Here is a 17,364-nt window from a genome sequence, read left to right as displayed (position 1 = left end):
GGGGCGCCTCTGCCTGGCTGCCCCTACTGGGAAGTGAGGAGCCCCTCTGCCCGGCCACCACCCCGTCTGGGAGGTGTGCCCAACAGCTCATTGAGAACGGGCCAGGATGACAATGGCGGCTTTGTGGAATAGAAAGGGGGGAAAGGTGGGGAAAAGATTGAGAAATCGGATGGTTGCCGTGTCTGTGTAGAAAGAAGTAGACATGGGAGACCTTTCATTTTGTTCTGTACTAAGAAAAATTCTTCTGCCTTGGGATCCTGTTGATCTGTGACCTTACCCCCAACCCTGTGCTCTCTGAAACGTGCTGTGTCCACTCAGGGTTAAATGGATCAAGGGCGGTACAAGATGTGCTTTGTTAAACAGATGCTTGAAGGCAGCATGCTCGTTAAGAGTCATCACCACTCCCTAATCTCAAGTACCCAGGGACACAAACACTGCGGAAGGCCGCAGGGTCCTCTGCCTAGGAAAACCAGAGACCTTTGTTCACTTGTTTATCTGCTGACCTTCCCTCCACTATTGTCCTATGACCCTGGCAAATCCCCCTCTGTGAGAAACACCCAAGAATGATCAATAAAAAATAAATAAAAAAAATTAAAAAAAATGCAACCAAGCCCTAGCCAGGACAACTAACACCTAAAACCCATTCAATGCTGAGGAGGGAGGGGAAGGGCCCATCCCTGAAGGCAGCGCCCTTCAAAGTCCCAGTAGATGACCGGGGCCAGGGGAGGGGGGCAGGGGGGCGGCGGATGTGCCACATCCCATCCCACCAACCATGACACTCACCAGTTACAGAGGATGAAACCCAGCAATCAGGATGGCTAGACACATGACTACATGACACACAAGACTAAAAGGCAACCAAAGTCACTGCTCTGACCTTGCAGGAGGTTTGGAAGGAGAGGCAAGAACTCCTGATACAAGAGATCGTGGCTACCTCCACCAATAGAGCGAAACAGCGCCCGTAGCAGCAAGAAGTAGTTGTAGGGTTCCTTGGCAGTCTGCGCGAGCTCCATAGAGCTGTTCACAATCTTGTGCAAGTGAGGCTGCGGGGTGGAGAAGACGCAGATTAGTGGCATCTAAATGAGGAGGGTCTATACCCTCCAGACTCTAAAGTGTCACTGTAATCCGACAGCAATGGAAGGCAATTCTGATGTGTTTACTCCAAAGGGAAAAAACCAAACAAGCATATTCCAATCTTTATTTAACTCAAAATAGTTTAACTTAAAGTATATGTTGGTATCTGTAACAAATGAAATGCAAAAATAACCTACAGGGGCCAGGCAAGGTGGCTCCGGCCTGTAATCCCAGCACTTTGGAGGCCAAGGCAGGCAGATTACCTCAGATTAGGAGTACAAGATCAGCCTGGCCAACATGGTGAAACCCCGTCTCTATTAAAAATACAAAATTAGCCAGCTGTGGTGGCGCACGCCGGTAATCCCAGCTATTAGGGAGGCTGAGGCAAGAGAATTGCTTGAGCCCAGGAGGCAGAGGTTGCAGTGAGCCGAGATGGCACCATCATCACACTCCAGCCTGGACAACAAGAGTGAAATTCTGTCTCAAAAAAAAGGTAACCTACAGGAACTGAAATTGTACTACCAATCAAATAAGATGTATGCAAAGTGTAAAAAAATCTCAAAAGACATTGAAGACTATAGCGTTTTGGAAGACTTAATTGGAAAATATTTTTGTATAAATCTTTCTTTTAAAAAACCACTCTACTAGATCATACTAGCTTTAATCAAAATTTTAAACCATATTAACTTTTTATTTTGTTTTGTCAAATCCTGGTTTTGACATGTCACATGCTAAGTTTAACATGAAAATTTTTTGCATGTGTATTTAAATAATTATAAATTCTTGGTATAGTCACTGATATGGTTCCAAATTTATTATGGTATATGGCAGAATATATTTATTTATTTTACAAAACTGTATGTATTATTCTGGACAAAAAGTTCTATCAAAATTGTTCCTTGAATACTTTTCTTAAACATTCCAACATTCTTTTTCTGTCTTTTTTTTTTTTTTTTTTTTTGAGACAGGGTCTCACTCTGTCTCCTAGGCTGGAGAATAGTCAGTGGCACAATCTTGGCTCACTGCGACCTCCGCCTCCCAGGTTCAAGCAATTCTCCTGTCTCAGCCTCCTGAGTAGCTGGGATTACAGGCATGAGCCACCATGCCCAGCCACATTCCAACATTTGATTTGTCCTGATAGGTTTTATTCTGGGCTTTTTTGCTGTTGTTCTGCATAGTCATATCTAATGCTGGCAAAAAAATGAATTATTTGAGGATAATGAATTATATGAGGACACAGATTATAATTATTTTATATCTTTAAATTTAAAAATAAGTATTTTCCCTTCTGTTTTGGAGACAGGATCTCACTCGGTCACCTAAGCTGAAGTGCACTGCAGCCTCAACTTCCTGGCTCATTCAAACGATCCTCTCTCTTCGGCTTCCTGAGTAGCTGGGACTATAGGTGCACACCACCACATCCAGCTAATTTTTTTTAAAATTAATTTTGTAGAGATAGGGTCTCACTATGCTGCCCAGGCTGGTCTTGAACTCTTGGGCTCAAGCAATCCTCCTGCCTCAGCCTCCGAAAGTGCTAGAATTATAAGATTATAGATGTAAGCTACCACGCCTGACTAGTACTCTCCTATATTAACACAAAAGTTAAGGTTGTTGATAAGTAATTACTATAGAACTGTGAAAAGAAAACAAGGAAAGCACAGGTTACTGGAGCTCTGTGTCACCATCTGTGCAATTACTCCAAATGCACAGATCTTATTTACATCTTCAGATTTTCCCAAGAAAGCATCTCTTTTGACATATTCAATTTTCTATAGAAATTAAGATATTTTGCCACAAGAGGGAGTGCATTTTTATAAGGTTTTTATTCTACCACCTGCTGCTTTTAGTAATATAACTATGGATGGGTTTTACCCATTTGCTAGACTCAAATAACAGATGAGATCCAATTACATAGGATTAGTCATCTATAAAAATGTATGATGGGACATCTTCTCTAAGATGTTCTTAATAAAGAAGCACAGACTGATCAGAATTTTTTATTTAAAGGGGAAAAAGAAATAGTCCTGAAATGTGTCATTTACATATTGCCAAGACTGTTAACACAGAGAAAACACAAAACCTGAGTGAAGGCCAGGTGCGGTGGCTCACACCTGTAATCCCAGCACTTTGAGAGGCCAAGGCAGGCGATCACCTGAGGTCAGGAGTTTGAGACCAGCTTGGCCAACATGGTGAAACCCCATCTCCACTAAAAATACAAAAATTAGCCAAACGTGATGGCATGCACCTATAATCCCAGTTACTGGCGAAGCTGAGGCAGGAGAATTGTTTGACCCGGGAGGCAGAGGTTGCAGTGAGCCAAGATCACTCCACTGCACTCCAGCCTGGGTGACAGACTCAAAAAAAAAAAACCCAAAAAAACAAAAAAAGCAAAAACAAAACCTGAGTGAAGTGGACAACTGTTGATGTAACTGTAACCGCAGAACCAGTTCAAACTGGTTCAGCTTCGTCTGAGTTGATTTCAGTTGCAACAGACCCCAAGACTGCAAGTAGCAAACATGCGCAGGTGAACAAGGCACACGGGATTAGTGACTCTGGGGCAGGCTGGAAGGAAAAGTTAACCACAGATGGAACCCAAGTACCTGGACCAAGCAAGGAGGACCAAATTAAGAACAAGGGAGCCCTGTTTTGTTGCAATAGGAACTTAAGAGCAAAAGACCCAGCACTGCCTCACTGCAGAGCTCAATCAAATCATGCCTCACTGCATTTTTCCGTCTCCCTCACAGTTACTCTTCCTATAAAACCCACAAGACTCCAGCTCTGGGAGAACGGAGTCTCCTGTCTCCTTGTCAAACAACCTTGCAATAAAGATGTTTTTTTTTCCTGAAAAGCTGGTACCACTGTATTGGCTTCAGTGTGCATCCAGGAGTGAGACCACTGCTTGGTAACATAATCGGCACTGTCACACCATATTTGAGAGGTAGGTGAAGACATTTTTTTCCTTCTAATAAGTTCGTTTGCATCACTGAAAATTTTAAAAATAGAACCATCTGCTCCTATTTGTGTAATCCAAAAAAAGAAAATAGGTTTAAAAAAGAAAATCAGTGGTGTCAATACTAATACCACCACACTTGCTTGCCGTAAGAGTTCTGGATTTTTCATTTTAAGTTACTAGATAGACAACTTAGTTACTGCTTAGACATACACGGAATGATTTTCACGCTTGGCCCTTATTTGTTGCAAATATTTACTATTTCAAAGAGTACTTTATAAATATAAAGAGTCACTATAGTTTGTTTAAAAGTGAAAATAAGAATTAAAAAAAAAAAGCCAGGCACACTCACAGTGGTGAGTGCCTGTAGTCCCAAAAACTGGGGAGATTAAGGCAGGTGGATTGCTTGAGTCCAGAAGGCTGACCAGCCTGGGCACCACCGTGAGGCCCTGTCTCTAACAACAATAAAAAACCCTGAACAGAAGCACTACTTAGATTAAATGGACTTTACCTTCAGCATTTGTTCATTTTCAGCTGCAAAGAGGGAGACAGAGCCAAAGACCAGCTTGAACAGCTTGAGGTACAGGTTGGAGAGCTCCACGTTGGAGCCCATTTCTGGAAGGCGATCAAGGAGATATTCCACCAGAATGGTAGCAAACAGAGCAGAGGTAGTAGGATTTGCCAAGAAGGAATTGGCAACAATCTGTCAATACAAGAAACACATGTGAAAAATTAATCCCTTCCTCAAAGCAGTTTTAAGACAAAGTAGTAAGCTTTCAAAAAACATAAAACCAAGCCTGTATCACACACTCCAAGAAATTTAATTATCCACCAAAGGAAAAAAATGAAACGGGTTTACTGAGCACTGAGCAGGGCAGTTCACTTCAATGATGTAATCTGTTATTTCATCCTCATCATCAAATACACTTAATGCATTTTTTTTTTTTTTTTGAGATTTTGAGATGGGGGTCTCGCTCTGTCACCCAGGCTGGAGTGCAGCGGTGCGATCTCAGCTCACTGCAGCCTCAACCTCCTGGGCTCAAACAATCCTCCTGCCTCAACCTCCCAAGTAACTAAGACTACAGGTGTGTGCCACCACACCCAGCTAATTTTTGTATTTTTTGTAGAGATGGGTTTCACCATTGTTGCCCAGGCTGATCTCAAACTCCTGGGCTCAAGCAATCCCCGGCCTCCTAAAGTGCTGGGATTACAGGCATGAGCCATTGCACCTGGCCCACATATTTATTTCTACTAACAAAAGGAACTGATCCAAAGCATTTGAATCTTCTAAGAATTGTTTCAAGACATTATGGCCTAATATTTCTTTAAATTTTGAGCTATAAGCACATCTTTGGCTACATTATTTTTAAAATCCTTGAAATAAATGAAAAAGTATTTAAGACATAAACAAAGAATTGTAATGTTCAAACAACATAAAAAAAGGAGTTTTATACCTGAAGAGCATAATTTTTTGAGATTCTCTCCACCATATAAGGGACCGTAGTTTGGAAGATTTCTTTGAACGTTAAGGGGTTCATCATTGTGAACACACCAGCGAAATGCTCCAATACCTCCTTCTCCTCTTTCATTCTCACAGTCTGGCAGTTGGCCACGCGGATGTATGTCTGTCCATTTCCTGCTATCTGGACCTAATACAGGGGAAAAAAGCCGCCCATGGGCATTAAAACTGAACCTCTCTGAATATGTTCCATTACGTAACCAGATCAGCTGCATACTTAAAATAGAGCACTTAAATTAGGTAACAAATGTCCCCCTCCAAAACCTTTTAAATTCTCCTTTCTCACCTTAATTTTGGCAAAGAATTAAAAAAAAAAAACCTCTAGGTGTTCAGACCATGAAAAAAATTATTAAACTTAAGTCTTACATTTTTATTGCATTCCGTTTACACTATCTGCCCCACAAAAATGCACATAGACTCTTATAAATAAGAATTCCCACATAAACGCAGTGCTATGTTGTGGAACAAAACACATCTGGGTATACAAATACTGTGGACCATCCAAATACTAACAGCTCTCACTGCCACCCCATCACTATCACCTCTAATACTAAGAGGTACTTTCCATATGTGAAAGCCTGGCTGGAGGGCACTTCCTTACCTGATAAATATCTAAAGCTTGCATTGCATATTTCACAAGTTTGATGTAAATCTGTGTCTCTTTGGGTTGTAACTGCTTGTTGGGAATGAACTGAGCTTCTGGAAAAGAGAAAGTATATTAAGTTAGCTTGAATAAAACTCACTTTATGAAAACTATTGTTTGTCTACATAACTGAAGAGCAGAATTACCACCAGGTGCTTTGCATGATGTTATGCCCCACGTGATTGTCTTGACACCACACACCAAGGTTTTGACCAAACTTCGACAGTCTGTGACTTGGAATGTCTGCTTGTCTTCCTTGTCCTTTTCTCCTTGCTTCTCGAAGGGAGGCACGGGGGCCGGGGTCACAGGGGTGGCAGGTGGGGGTGGGGGCGGGGGTGGAGGTGGGGCAGGGACAGGGGCTGGGGAGGGAGCAGGGCCAGGAGCTGCAGGGGCAGTGGGCACCCCAGGCAGAGCTGCTTCCACGGCTCCAAGTTCTGACTGAGGCTTACACTTCTTAAAAATGGCAGAGAGCTGGTACCGAGCAATTGTGTGGAATTTGAGAACGAAAACCTAACGGGAAGAGAAATTCAAGAGGGAAGACAGAATTATTCTTCTTCAACAGGCCAAATACTGCTCAGATCACAGTAAAATAAGATGGGACTGACACCAGCTGCTCAAGTCATGCTGCTTTTCTATGAGGTTGGTGTCAAAGGAATTGCAGTTTTTGCCATTACTTCTGATGAAACTGCAGTTACTTTCGCACCAACCCAACAAAACTGGTGGAAGGCTGGTAACATCTGGGCACCTCCTTTGTGCCACGTGTAAAGGAAAAGAAAGGTGCCGATTTACTCCCAATACCATATCTGTTTTGCATGTGCAGAGTCTGGCTCAGGAAGGCTGAGTGACTGGCCTGACAAGCAGGGCCTGGATTTCATCCAGGACTACAGGCCTCGTCCCACCAGGGCCCCGCCACCACCCCCGGGGCTCAGGAATCACATCCCTCACACTCTGGGTGTCTCCCCAGAGAGGTCCACAGCCAGTCTAGCACTTGGGTACTATGCCCCCAGAAAATAACTCTCCTAATTACTTGCCAGGAAGTGTGCTAAGAGCTTTCAAGCGCTGCCTGATTTAACTCCCACAGGGATCCTATGAGGCAGATATCATCACCCCAAGTGAAAAGATGAAAAAACTGGAGCACAGAAGTGAAGCATCTGGGGAGCCTGGGTCTGAACCTAGGTGGTCTAACTCCTGGGATCAAGCCTAGCAATCAAGCCGCCCCTACAGCACGGGTTCAAGTTTGGCCACAAGTCCGGCATGGTGGCTCACGCCTGTAATCCCAGCACTTTGGGAGGCTGAGGCAGGAGGATCACTTGAGGCCAGGAGTTCGAGACCAGCCTGGTCAACATGGGAAAACCCTGTCTCTACTAAAATACAAAATGTTAGTTGGGCATGATGGTGCATGCCTATAATCCCAGCTACCTGGGAGGCTGAGGCATGAGAATCACTTGAACCCAGGAGGCAGAGGTTGCAGTGAGCTGAGATCACGCCACTGCACTTCAGCCTAGGCAACAGAGCAAGGATCTGTCTCAAAAAAAAAAAAAAAAAGGTTTAGCCACAAACAGGATAGAGTGCAGGATGGATGATACTCTCAGAAGAGCTGGTACCTCCAGCATCCGCATCAGGACGTCTCTCCCATTGCCACTCTCCTGCTCGCTCTTGGAACGGATGCAGTCCACCAGGTTCAGCAGGAGCTTGCAGGACATGGTCTGGATGCTGCTGGGCAGGGACTCATCGTCGATGTTCTTGGCGAAGAGCTGGACGGCGAGGGAGAGGTCGCTGAGGGGCAGGTGCTGGCGGACATGGTGCACGAGGTCGGCCAGCGTGCTGTAGGCGAGGGGCCTGCGGGCAGAGACCTCCACTAGTGCTCATTCCCACGTGGCCATGCCTGCTGCAGCAGGCCACCAAGGATATCACCATCTGCCCCAGGAACACCACCCCTGGGTCGGCACAGTTACATGGCCCATTTTCACCACATTACTCTCTCCCAGATACATGACAGAAGAGGGCTCAAGTTTTGTACTGATACCTCCATCTTTACCTTCCAAGCTAAAAGGTTAACTTTGTGCACGTCATAAAGTTACTAATAGATGCTGGCACATACAGCTAAGCCGAGGAGGAATATTACCAGCTTGATCATGCACTGAATGGGTTTTGTTGCTCAAAAATAAATAGGATGGGTCAATCAATCTTTATATATGATGACCACTTTACAGAGACACAGTAAGAATTTTCAGGCTACTAGTTTTTTCCCTCACTAAACACAAGGACACCTGTCATGTGCCAGATCCTGGGCCTGCCAGGGACACCCCAGTGACCCAAGTAGAGCCCCAGTCCTCAGGAAGCTTACTTACAGCAGAGAACACACAAGTAAAGAAATAAGCTACACAAGTTAGTAAGTGCTGGGGGAGATGTGAAAAGGGCACATGAGAAAGATGAGTGGGGCGAGCTATTCTTAAACAGGGTTCCAGGGACAGTTCCTTTGAGGTGGCACTGAAGTTGAGATCTTAAGGACAAAAAGGGGCCATAAGGCAAAAATCCAGGGAAATTTCCAGATGGAAGAAACAGGAAAGATAAAGGCCCAGAGGTGGTAACTGCCTGAAGTAGCCAAGAAGCTATAGGGGCCAGTGTGGCTGCAGCACATCAGGGAGGGCAGCTGTAGGGGCCAGCATGGCTACAGCAGGTCAGAGAGGGAAGCTATAGGGGCCAGCATGGCTAAAGCAGGTCAGGGAGGGGGGCTGTAGGGGGCGGCGTGCTGCAGCAGATTGGAGAGGGGAGCTGCAGGGGCCAGTGTAGCTGCAGCAAGTCAGAGAGGAAGGACCAACACAAGATGTAGAACAGGTGGACAGAGCCAAATCACGCAGAGACTCAAATGCTATGGTCAAGAGTTTGGGTTTTCTCTAAGAACTACAGAAAGCCACTGGAGGGCTTCGAGCAGGAGTAACATAATCTAACGTCCAATTCTAGGCAGGTTCAACCCCAAGTTACAAAAAATGTCTTAATATTTTATAACATTGTCTATAGAAAACAGTGAGAAAACTGCATCATATTCAAAGGAACCTAAACATTTTTTAAAAGATCCATCATGCCTTCCTTATTGGAAGTAAAATATGACAAATATTGATTCATTTTATAATGTAAAGATGATTAAATGTTAATTTTCTGCTTTAGAAATAGTAACCATTATCACTACTTTTTTTTTTTTTTTGAGACAGAGTTTCACTCTTATTGCCCAGGCTAGATTGCAATGGCATGATCTCGGCTCACTGCAACCTCTACCTCCTGGGTTCAAGCAATTCCCCTGCCTCAGCCTCCCTACTAGTTGGGATTACAGGCACGCGCCACCACGCCTGGCTAATTTTGTATTTTTAGTAGAGATGGGGTTTCTTCATGTTGGTCAGGCTGGTCTCAAACTCCCGACCTCAGGTGCTGCCCGCCTCGGCCTCCCAAAGTGCTGGGATTATAGGCGTGAGCCACCGTGCCTGGCCACAACTACTTTTTTTTTTTTTTTAAGTGTAAGAAACAAGATTATACGGACATACATTAAGATATTAGCAACATTACTCCATCTCCCTGTGCAGGACAAAAAGGTTTTCTTCCCTTCTATCTTCCTGGTAGGTTATAAAAAAAAAAATTTCTTTTTAACAAAAAAAGATGCATTATACAAAATGCAAAAAACAGTAATAAAGTCAGATAAAGTTTTACCTAAAATTTAAATCAAGATGATTACTCTGATTTCTTCCTTTAAGCTAAAGCACAAAAAGTAATCTAAGGGCTTTCCAAAAATCCTGCAATTCTTGGCTGGGCACAGTGCCTCACGCCTGTAATCCCAGCAATGTGGGAGGCTGAGGCAGGCAGATCACCTGAGGTCAGGGGTTCAAGACCAGCCTGGCCAACATGGCGAAACCCCATCTCTACTAAAAATACAAAAATTAGCCAGGCATGGTGGTAGGCACCTGTAATCCCAGCTACTCGGGCAGCTGAGGCAGGGAGAATTGCTTGAACCCAGGAGGCAGAGTTGCAGTGAGCCAAGATTGCACTGCTATACTCCAGCCTGGGTGACAGAGTGAGACTCGGCCTCAAAATAAATAAATAAATAAATAAATAAATAAATAAAACAAAAACAAAAATCCTGCAATTGCTAACCTAACAGGTGTGTCAAGGCTCAACAGCCGGTGTTCATTGAAACACTTGTAACATGAAGTGCCAGTAACTGATGCTCCTGGCATTTAACCAACCAGATATCACTGGTTTAATCTCATACCTTAGAGTCTCTCTGGCAGTATATCCTGAGCCAATTAGTATGGATTCATCAAACAGCTTGTCCATGCAAGGAATGAACTCTAGAAGACAAACATCCATTGCACAGATCACTAACAAAACCAATTACACACATTAAATTACTTTACAGTGCTTTCGAAGTAGCCAGCCCACAGTCTGATATGCAATCCAGACCTGAAAAGGGACAGAGAGGAGACCAGAAAGGCACAAGTGCTATTTCAGTCTAACATAGCAGCTCTGCTGGGCCACACCAGCCACCTGCTGTCAAAGATGCAGTCAGGGTCACGTTCAGGGTCAGAGATCAAATTAAGAATAAATCAGCTTGGTGTCCCCTGGCAGAGATCCCACCTCTGATACTTAACTGTGGGCACATCCCACCATCCTTAAACATTGTCACCACCCTCCCAACCAGTTTGGACAAGGGAACAGGATCTCCTAAATGCCCCTTTACTACCCTGAAGCATATTGAGAAGACCTAAGGATGTTTCTCTATGTAAATTACAAAGGTCCAGGCGTTTTTACAATGTTCTCACAGGCATGAGTCCCAGGTTACGGTTCCGCATGCCCTGGATGATGCTCATCAGAATCCCCACCGGGGTTCCTCTCTTGCTCTATTCCTGCAGGTGGAACCACCCCTAAACTTACTCTCTGCGTCCTTGCAGGCCTGAACCTAACCAGGGTTCTATAGAAACAACCGGTCACCACTCAGGGACAATTCAGGCTTCTGATGATGTGCAGATGGGGCAGCGACAGCATGTCCACACTTCCCCTGGGGAGTTCTATTAATACAATCATCCCAAAGGATGTTCAGGTTCTGGAATAAGCCTGACATAAAGCCAGCTGCAGTAAGTCAAATAAAGTACATTTCCCACCAGCTCGTAGCTATTGAGGGTCAAAGGCATAAAAGAAATGCAGACACTGAAATGTGCAAGATGCACATCTCTAGGTAACTGCACAGCCAGGCAGCACACGGAGGAACAGCCAAATGGAAACAGCCACAAGCAGGCCCCTCTGAGGTCAGAGGATGCAACAGGCCAGGCAGGCTGCAGTGAAGTGGCCAAGATGAAGGAGGCACAGAGGGATGCAAAGGGCTCAGCCGTGACGTGGAGAACTGGCTGGGGAGGTGGGAACACCTCCAGCAGAGGGAGGAGTGATAGGAGATGAAATTGCATGACCACTACTTTCCAGATCCTTTCCATGACCCAGAACCAGAATCTCTAGGAAAATGCTGAACTTGTTAAAATGGCAGGTTTTCTCAAACCACTGGCTCTTCAGAATGAGTGAAAATGAGTTACCACTTGATAACGTTGCAGGTGCCAAAAAAGTAAGGTGAAGAGAAAATGTTGGTGGAAGTGGACGTTTTAACTGTAACACACAGTTAACATTTAACATGATTCTCTAAATGTTTCTTTCCACTAAAACTTTGAGATGTGATGCTAATGTCTATTTAAGTCTCAGGAACTACTAAAAGGCTTCAAAATAAACCATCCTATAATATCTTGTTAAAAAAAAAAAATCAAGCCAACTAGTAAACGGAGTTTTAAAAAAGGGAAGACTAAAAGCTGAACCCCGAAAGTCTAACGTGATCAACCCCTGCAGAGCAGCAGCTTGAGAAGCCAGCAATTCTGGCTAGCAGCTGTGAACACTGATTAAAACCAAGCTTTATGCCCTCAGAAGGGGCTAGCTTGTACAGTAACGGGAAGGAGGTGACCTGGTAAGCATGAAAAGGATTTTTTTTTTTTGAGACGGAGTCTTGCTCTGTCGCCCAGGTTGGAGTACAGTGGCGCCATCTTGGCTCACTGCAAACTCTGCCTTCCTGGGTTCACACCATTCTCCTGCCTCAGCCTCCCGAGCAGCTGGGACTACAGGCGCCCGCCACCACGCCTGGCTAATTTTTTGTATTTTTAGTAGAGACGGTGTTTCACCGTGTCAGCCAGGATGGTCTCGATCTCCTGACCTCGTGATCCGCTCGCCTCGGCCTCCCTAAGTGCTGGGATTACAGACGTGAGCCACCACACCCAGCCGAATCTGTTAGCAGATCTACAAGAATCCTTGTGCTACATAGGTCCCCAACACACCTCCAAAATTCTTACTCATGGCAGGAGTACTGGAAAGAGGTTGGGTGCAGTGGCTCACACCAGTAGTCCCAGCACTTTGGAAGGCTGAGGCAGGCACATCACTTGAGGTCAGGAGTTCGAGACCAGCCTGGCCAACATGGTGAAATCCCGTCTCTACTAAAAATAAAAAAATTAACCAGGCGTGGTGGTGGATGCCTGTAATTTCTGCTACTTGGGAGGCTGAGGCACGAGAACCGTGCCCAGCTAAGATCTGATGGTTTTAAAAAGGGGAGTTTCCCTGCACAAGCTCTCTCTTTGCGGGCCACCATCCACGTAAGATGTGACTTGCTCGTCCTTGCCTTCCGCCATGACTGTGAGGCCTCCCCAGCCATGTGGAACTGTAAGTCCATAAAACCTCTTTTTCTTGTAAATTGCCCAGTCTCGGGTATGTCTTTATCAGCAGCGTGAAAACAGACTAATACAGGGAGGCAGAAAGGGAGAGAAAAGAGGGGAAAGAATGAACCCAAGACAGCAATGAAGGAAGCAAGGATACATGGAAACCTCACAGCACAACTATGGAATGTCAGCCGAGTGCCCAAAGATGGCCACAGGACTAGCATCAGCATTCAAGACAAGACAGGCTGGACGTACGGTTTCTCAGCTCTGTGGTGAGGATGTGTTTGGCAGCAATCAGAAGCTCCTTTCTGAGGTGTGCAGTCTCTGCTGGACAATTTGAAAGTAACTGGAGCATTCCTTTCACCATCTGCTGAGAATACTTAGTCACCAACTCCTGTAAGAACAGAGTGAGATGACACAGTTACACGGATAGGAGAGTGTTAAGAAAAATTCAAATGTTATCAGCTTCTTAAAAATTCAGTAAGACCTTTGGGAGGCCGAGGTGGGTGGGTCACATGAGGTCAGGAGATCAAGACTAGCCTGGCCAACATGGCGAAACCCCAACTCTACTAAAAATACAAAAATTAGCTGGGTGTGATGGCACATGCCTTTAATCCCAGCTACTTGGGAGGCTGAGGCAGAAGAATCACTTGAACCTGGGAGGAGAAGGCTGCAGTGAGGCAAGATCAAGCCACTGCACTCCAGCATGAAAGAGTGAGACTCTTGTCTCCAAAAAAAAAATCGTTAAGACTAAGCTTGACTCAAGTGACCCTCGACTTCCTGGGCTCACGCCATCCTCCCACCTCAGAAGCTGGGACTAAGGGTGCATACCACCATGCCTGACTAATTTTCTTTCTTTTTTTTTTTTTTTTTTAGAAATGGGGGTCTTGCTATGTTACCCGAGCTGGCCTCCAACTCCTGGGCTCAAGCAATCCTCCCACCTGCTGGGATTATAGGCATGAGCCACCATGCCAGGCTTCTAAGATTTTTTTTAAGGTAATTACTTGTTTACTTAGTCATCCCATTAATGTAAGTTGTGAACAACAGTGGAGTCAACTTGAGCCAACTCAGAACAGGCCCTAATCACAATCTTCTTTTGCGGTGTCAGCAGAAGGCCACTCACCAAGATAACGCAAGCTGACTAAAATGTCAAGGGGTACCTAATTTGACTTTTGACACCAAATGTTCCATTTTCTTCATGTAAGCTATCATTATCTAATCGTATGCATTAAAATTAAGGGGGAAAAGATTACAAATGCTTTCAAAAGTAGTTTTTATTCTAAACAATTCAGCTCTTTAATTTTTATTTTTCTGAAATAAAAGCCATACAAAAAGCATAAATTATAATCCAATTCCATTGATATAGATCAGTACTGAATTTATTCCATACTATAGAACAATCATATAAGAATTCTTTTCAAAAACACTAAAAGGAGATAAGGTATTTTTTCCTTCAAGTTCTCATGATTTAAATAAGAACACAACTATGCATGAAAAAATGAAACAAAAATCCACCATACAGTCTCCTCAGAAAAGCACCCAGAAATTCATCAGTTTTACTGATAATGCCTTTTAAATCCCAATCTCTCTCACACCTAGCTGCCACAACACACAACTTCTAACAGCAGCAAAAGTCAATGAACCAAATATGTCCATACAAAAATCTGCATGTAAATGTGTATAGTTGCTTTATTAATAATGGCCAAAAATGAAACAGGCAAATCCGTAAAGACAGAAAGTACAATCGTGGTTGCCAAGAGCACGTAGTCAAGGAAGGCTGCTGATGGGACAGGATTTCTTTTTGGGATGATGACATTATTCTAAAATTGGATGGTGGTAATGGTACAAATCTGTGGCTAAACTAAAAACCACTTAATTGTACACTTAAAGAGGGGGAACTTTATGATACATAAACTATATCTCAATAACGCTGTTTTTAGGCCTGGCTCATGCCTGTAATCCCAGCACCGTGGGAGGCTGAGGTGGGCAGATCACTTGAGGCCAGGGGTTCAAGACCAGGCTGGGCAACATGGCCAAACCTCACCTCTACAAAAAATACAAATATTAGCCAGGCATGGTAGTGCATGCCTGTAATCCTAGCTACTCGAGTGGCTGAGGCACAAGAATAGCTTGAACCAGTGAGGCAGAGGCTACAGTGAGTTGAGATTGTGCCACTGCACTCCACCCTGGGCAACAGAGTGAGATTCTATCTCAAAAAATAGTAAGTAAATAATAAAGCTGTTTTCAAAAACATTAGAAATAATCTGAATACTCATCAACTGGTGAATGGATAAACACACACCATGATACATCCACACAATGGGATTCTACTGCTGTGGATTGAGCTGCATCCCCTTAAAATTCCCATGTGAAAGCCCCAACTCCAAATGTGACTGTATCTGGACACAGAGTCTTCAGGAGGGGATGAAAGTTCAGTGAGGTCATAGGGCTGCAGCCGTTATCTGGCAGGACTGTGGTCGTGTAAGAGGAGAGAACTCTCCCTCTCTGTTCGCCATTGTGAGGACACAGCAGAAGGCAGCTGTCTGCAAGGCAGGAAGAAAGCCCTCAGCAGAAACCAGAACCTTGATCTCAGACTTCCAGCCTCCAGAACTGTGAGACAATTGCTACCGTGTAAGCAACCTAGGCTATGGGATTTTTGTTAAGGCTGCCAAGCAAAGACAACTACACAGCAATAAAAAGTAATCAGTAAAACAAGGTCCTATCTCCACATTACTGCTAAGTGAAAGAAGCCAGACTCAAAAGGTTGCAGAGCTAGACACTGGACATTTCCATTTAGATGACATTCTAGAAAGGACAAAACTATGTGGACCAAATAAATCGGTGTGTATGCCAAGGAATGGAGGTGGTGGGAAGAAACTGACAACAAATATATAACAATGGAATTTTGGAGGTTGATGGAAATGTACCGTATTTTGATGTGTTAGTAATGATTACCAATATTTGTCAATTCCTAGAACTGTATACCCACAAAAGGTGAATTTTATTGTATGTAAACTATCTCAATAAACCTGACATAAAAGTCAATGACCTTACCTGGTAAATCCTGATAATGTAAGCTAAAAATGACAATGTTTTAATCTGAGCAGCAATGAAGTCAGCATACAACTCCTTGTTGTAAAGCTTATGTTGCCTGAATAAGAAGAGAACAAAAATATTACCTCTCAATTATGAGTGATGTTAGTATTAATTAAAAGCCTGTAACCATTATTAAACCCAAAAGATTGATTTCCACACAGACCCAAACAACACAGCAACAATAGCAAAGGTGTCTACACTTTTCGTGCAATTCCAAATAACATAAAAGTTTTAAGGAAACACACCAACCAGTTCTCCAGCCCATTCCATAGCAGTTACAATGTGAATCCCACAAAGCCAGTGCCAGGCCGTTCTACTCAATCCGCAGAAAGAATTCGTGTAACATCTGCTCAGTGCAAGACCCCGACTAGGGCCGTGGCGATGGCCAAAGAAGATTCCTCCTCAGATGCTGCCCTCAAATGACACAGCCAGACAGGCTCCAAGTCAGAGGGTGCATGAAGACAGTCTCAGGAGGAACGTCCTTAGGTTTGAGAAAAGGCTTCACCGAGAGGCTTCAAAGGATGAACACAGCCTATCTGGAGATGAAGGCTGATGGGGAACTGAGGGTGTAAAGAACATTCTAGCACTCAAGCTGAACAATCAGCAAGAACAAAGTCTTGAAGGTGAGCAAGGCTTGGACATGCCATAGCTGTCATTGAGCACGGTAATGCCTGACGACATTTTTAATTTACAACACACCAGAATACGAGCTATTATCTCATCTTTCCAAATTAAGAACGAAAATAGCTACAACTGTCATCCCTGAAACACAGGTGCAGAAAGTCAACAGTGCATATAATTTTACCAAAATTTGATCACTCATAATTTTCATGTCTTAAGAATGACAACAGCAAGTGTATTTTTACTTGGAATCCAGGCACTGTGGCAGCCGGCTACAGTGACGCCTCACCTCGCTTGTGCAGACACCTGAATGGCAATGGTGTTCATGATCAAGGGCACAAACTCAGCAACAACATTGTGGATGTTCAGTTTGTAGAGCTAAAAGCAAACATACCAGATTTTCATACATTGACACTCTGCTGTGGCGACAAAATTTGGCATACCAAAGAATCATCACATTATTTAGCATGTGTGTATTATACACATCTTTTTGCCCCAGATGCCAATTTTCTTATAAGAAGCCCAAAACCCAAGAGACTAATGAGCAATACACATACCTGATACATTAAAACAACAATAATGGGCAATTCTGCCAACACTTTCAGAGAAAGTGATCCCCTCGGAATGATGGAATGCTGGAAGACAGAAATGGGTAGGACCTGGGTTACCATTGTGGCATTTAAAATAGCCCCCACCAGTGCCCACTGAGCATCACCCACTGAAAGAGAGA

At 44.1% G+C, this 17,364-nt stretch overlaps 1 protein-coding gene across 13 annotated transcripts in view; it reads right to left on the bottom strand.

Moving 5' to 3' along the window:
* Positions 1–17,364, bottom strand: part of TRRAP (transformation/transcription domain associated protein) — a 136,256-nt gene that overhangs the window by 97,853 nt on the left and 21,039 nt on the right. For all 13 annotated transcript variants that reach the window (XM_034964495.3, XM_034964499.3, XM_034964498.3 and 10 more), the window contains exons 9-19: positions 17,192–17,269; positions 16,924–17,012; positions 15,972–16,068; positions 13,173–13,311; positions 10,448–10,526; positions 7,791–8,025; positions 6,333–6,696; positions 6,145–6,242; positions 5,479–5,673; positions 4,536–4,727; positions 878–1,043 (exon numbers count right to left, since the gene is read on the bottom strand). In XM_034964495.3, coding sequence (XP_034820386.1) covers positions 878–1,043; positions 4,536–4,727; positions 5,479–5,673; positions 6,145–6,242; positions 6,333–6,696; positions 7,791–8,025; positions 10,448–10,526; positions 13,173–13,311; positions 15,972–16,068; positions 16,924–17,012; positions 17,192–17,269 — 1,732 coding nt within the window. The remainder of the gene's footprint in view (positions 1–877; positions 1,044–4,535; positions 4,728–5,478; positions 5,674–6,144; positions 6,243–6,332; positions 6,697–7,790; positions 8,026–10,447; positions 10,527–13,172; positions 13,312–15,971; positions 16,069–16,923; positions 17,013–17,191; positions 17,270–17,364) is intronic.

Source organism: Pan paniscus, chromosome 6, assembly GCF_029289425.2.
Source record: "Pan paniscus chromosome 6, NHGRI_mPanPan1-v2.0_pri, whole genome shotgun sequence".
Classification (NCBI taxonomy): Eukaryota; Metazoa; Chordata; class Mammalia; order Primates; family Hominidae; genus Pan; species Pan paniscus.
The sequence above is the reverse complement of the archived record's forward strand: the minus strand, read 5'-3'. Positions and strand labels throughout refer to the sequence as shown.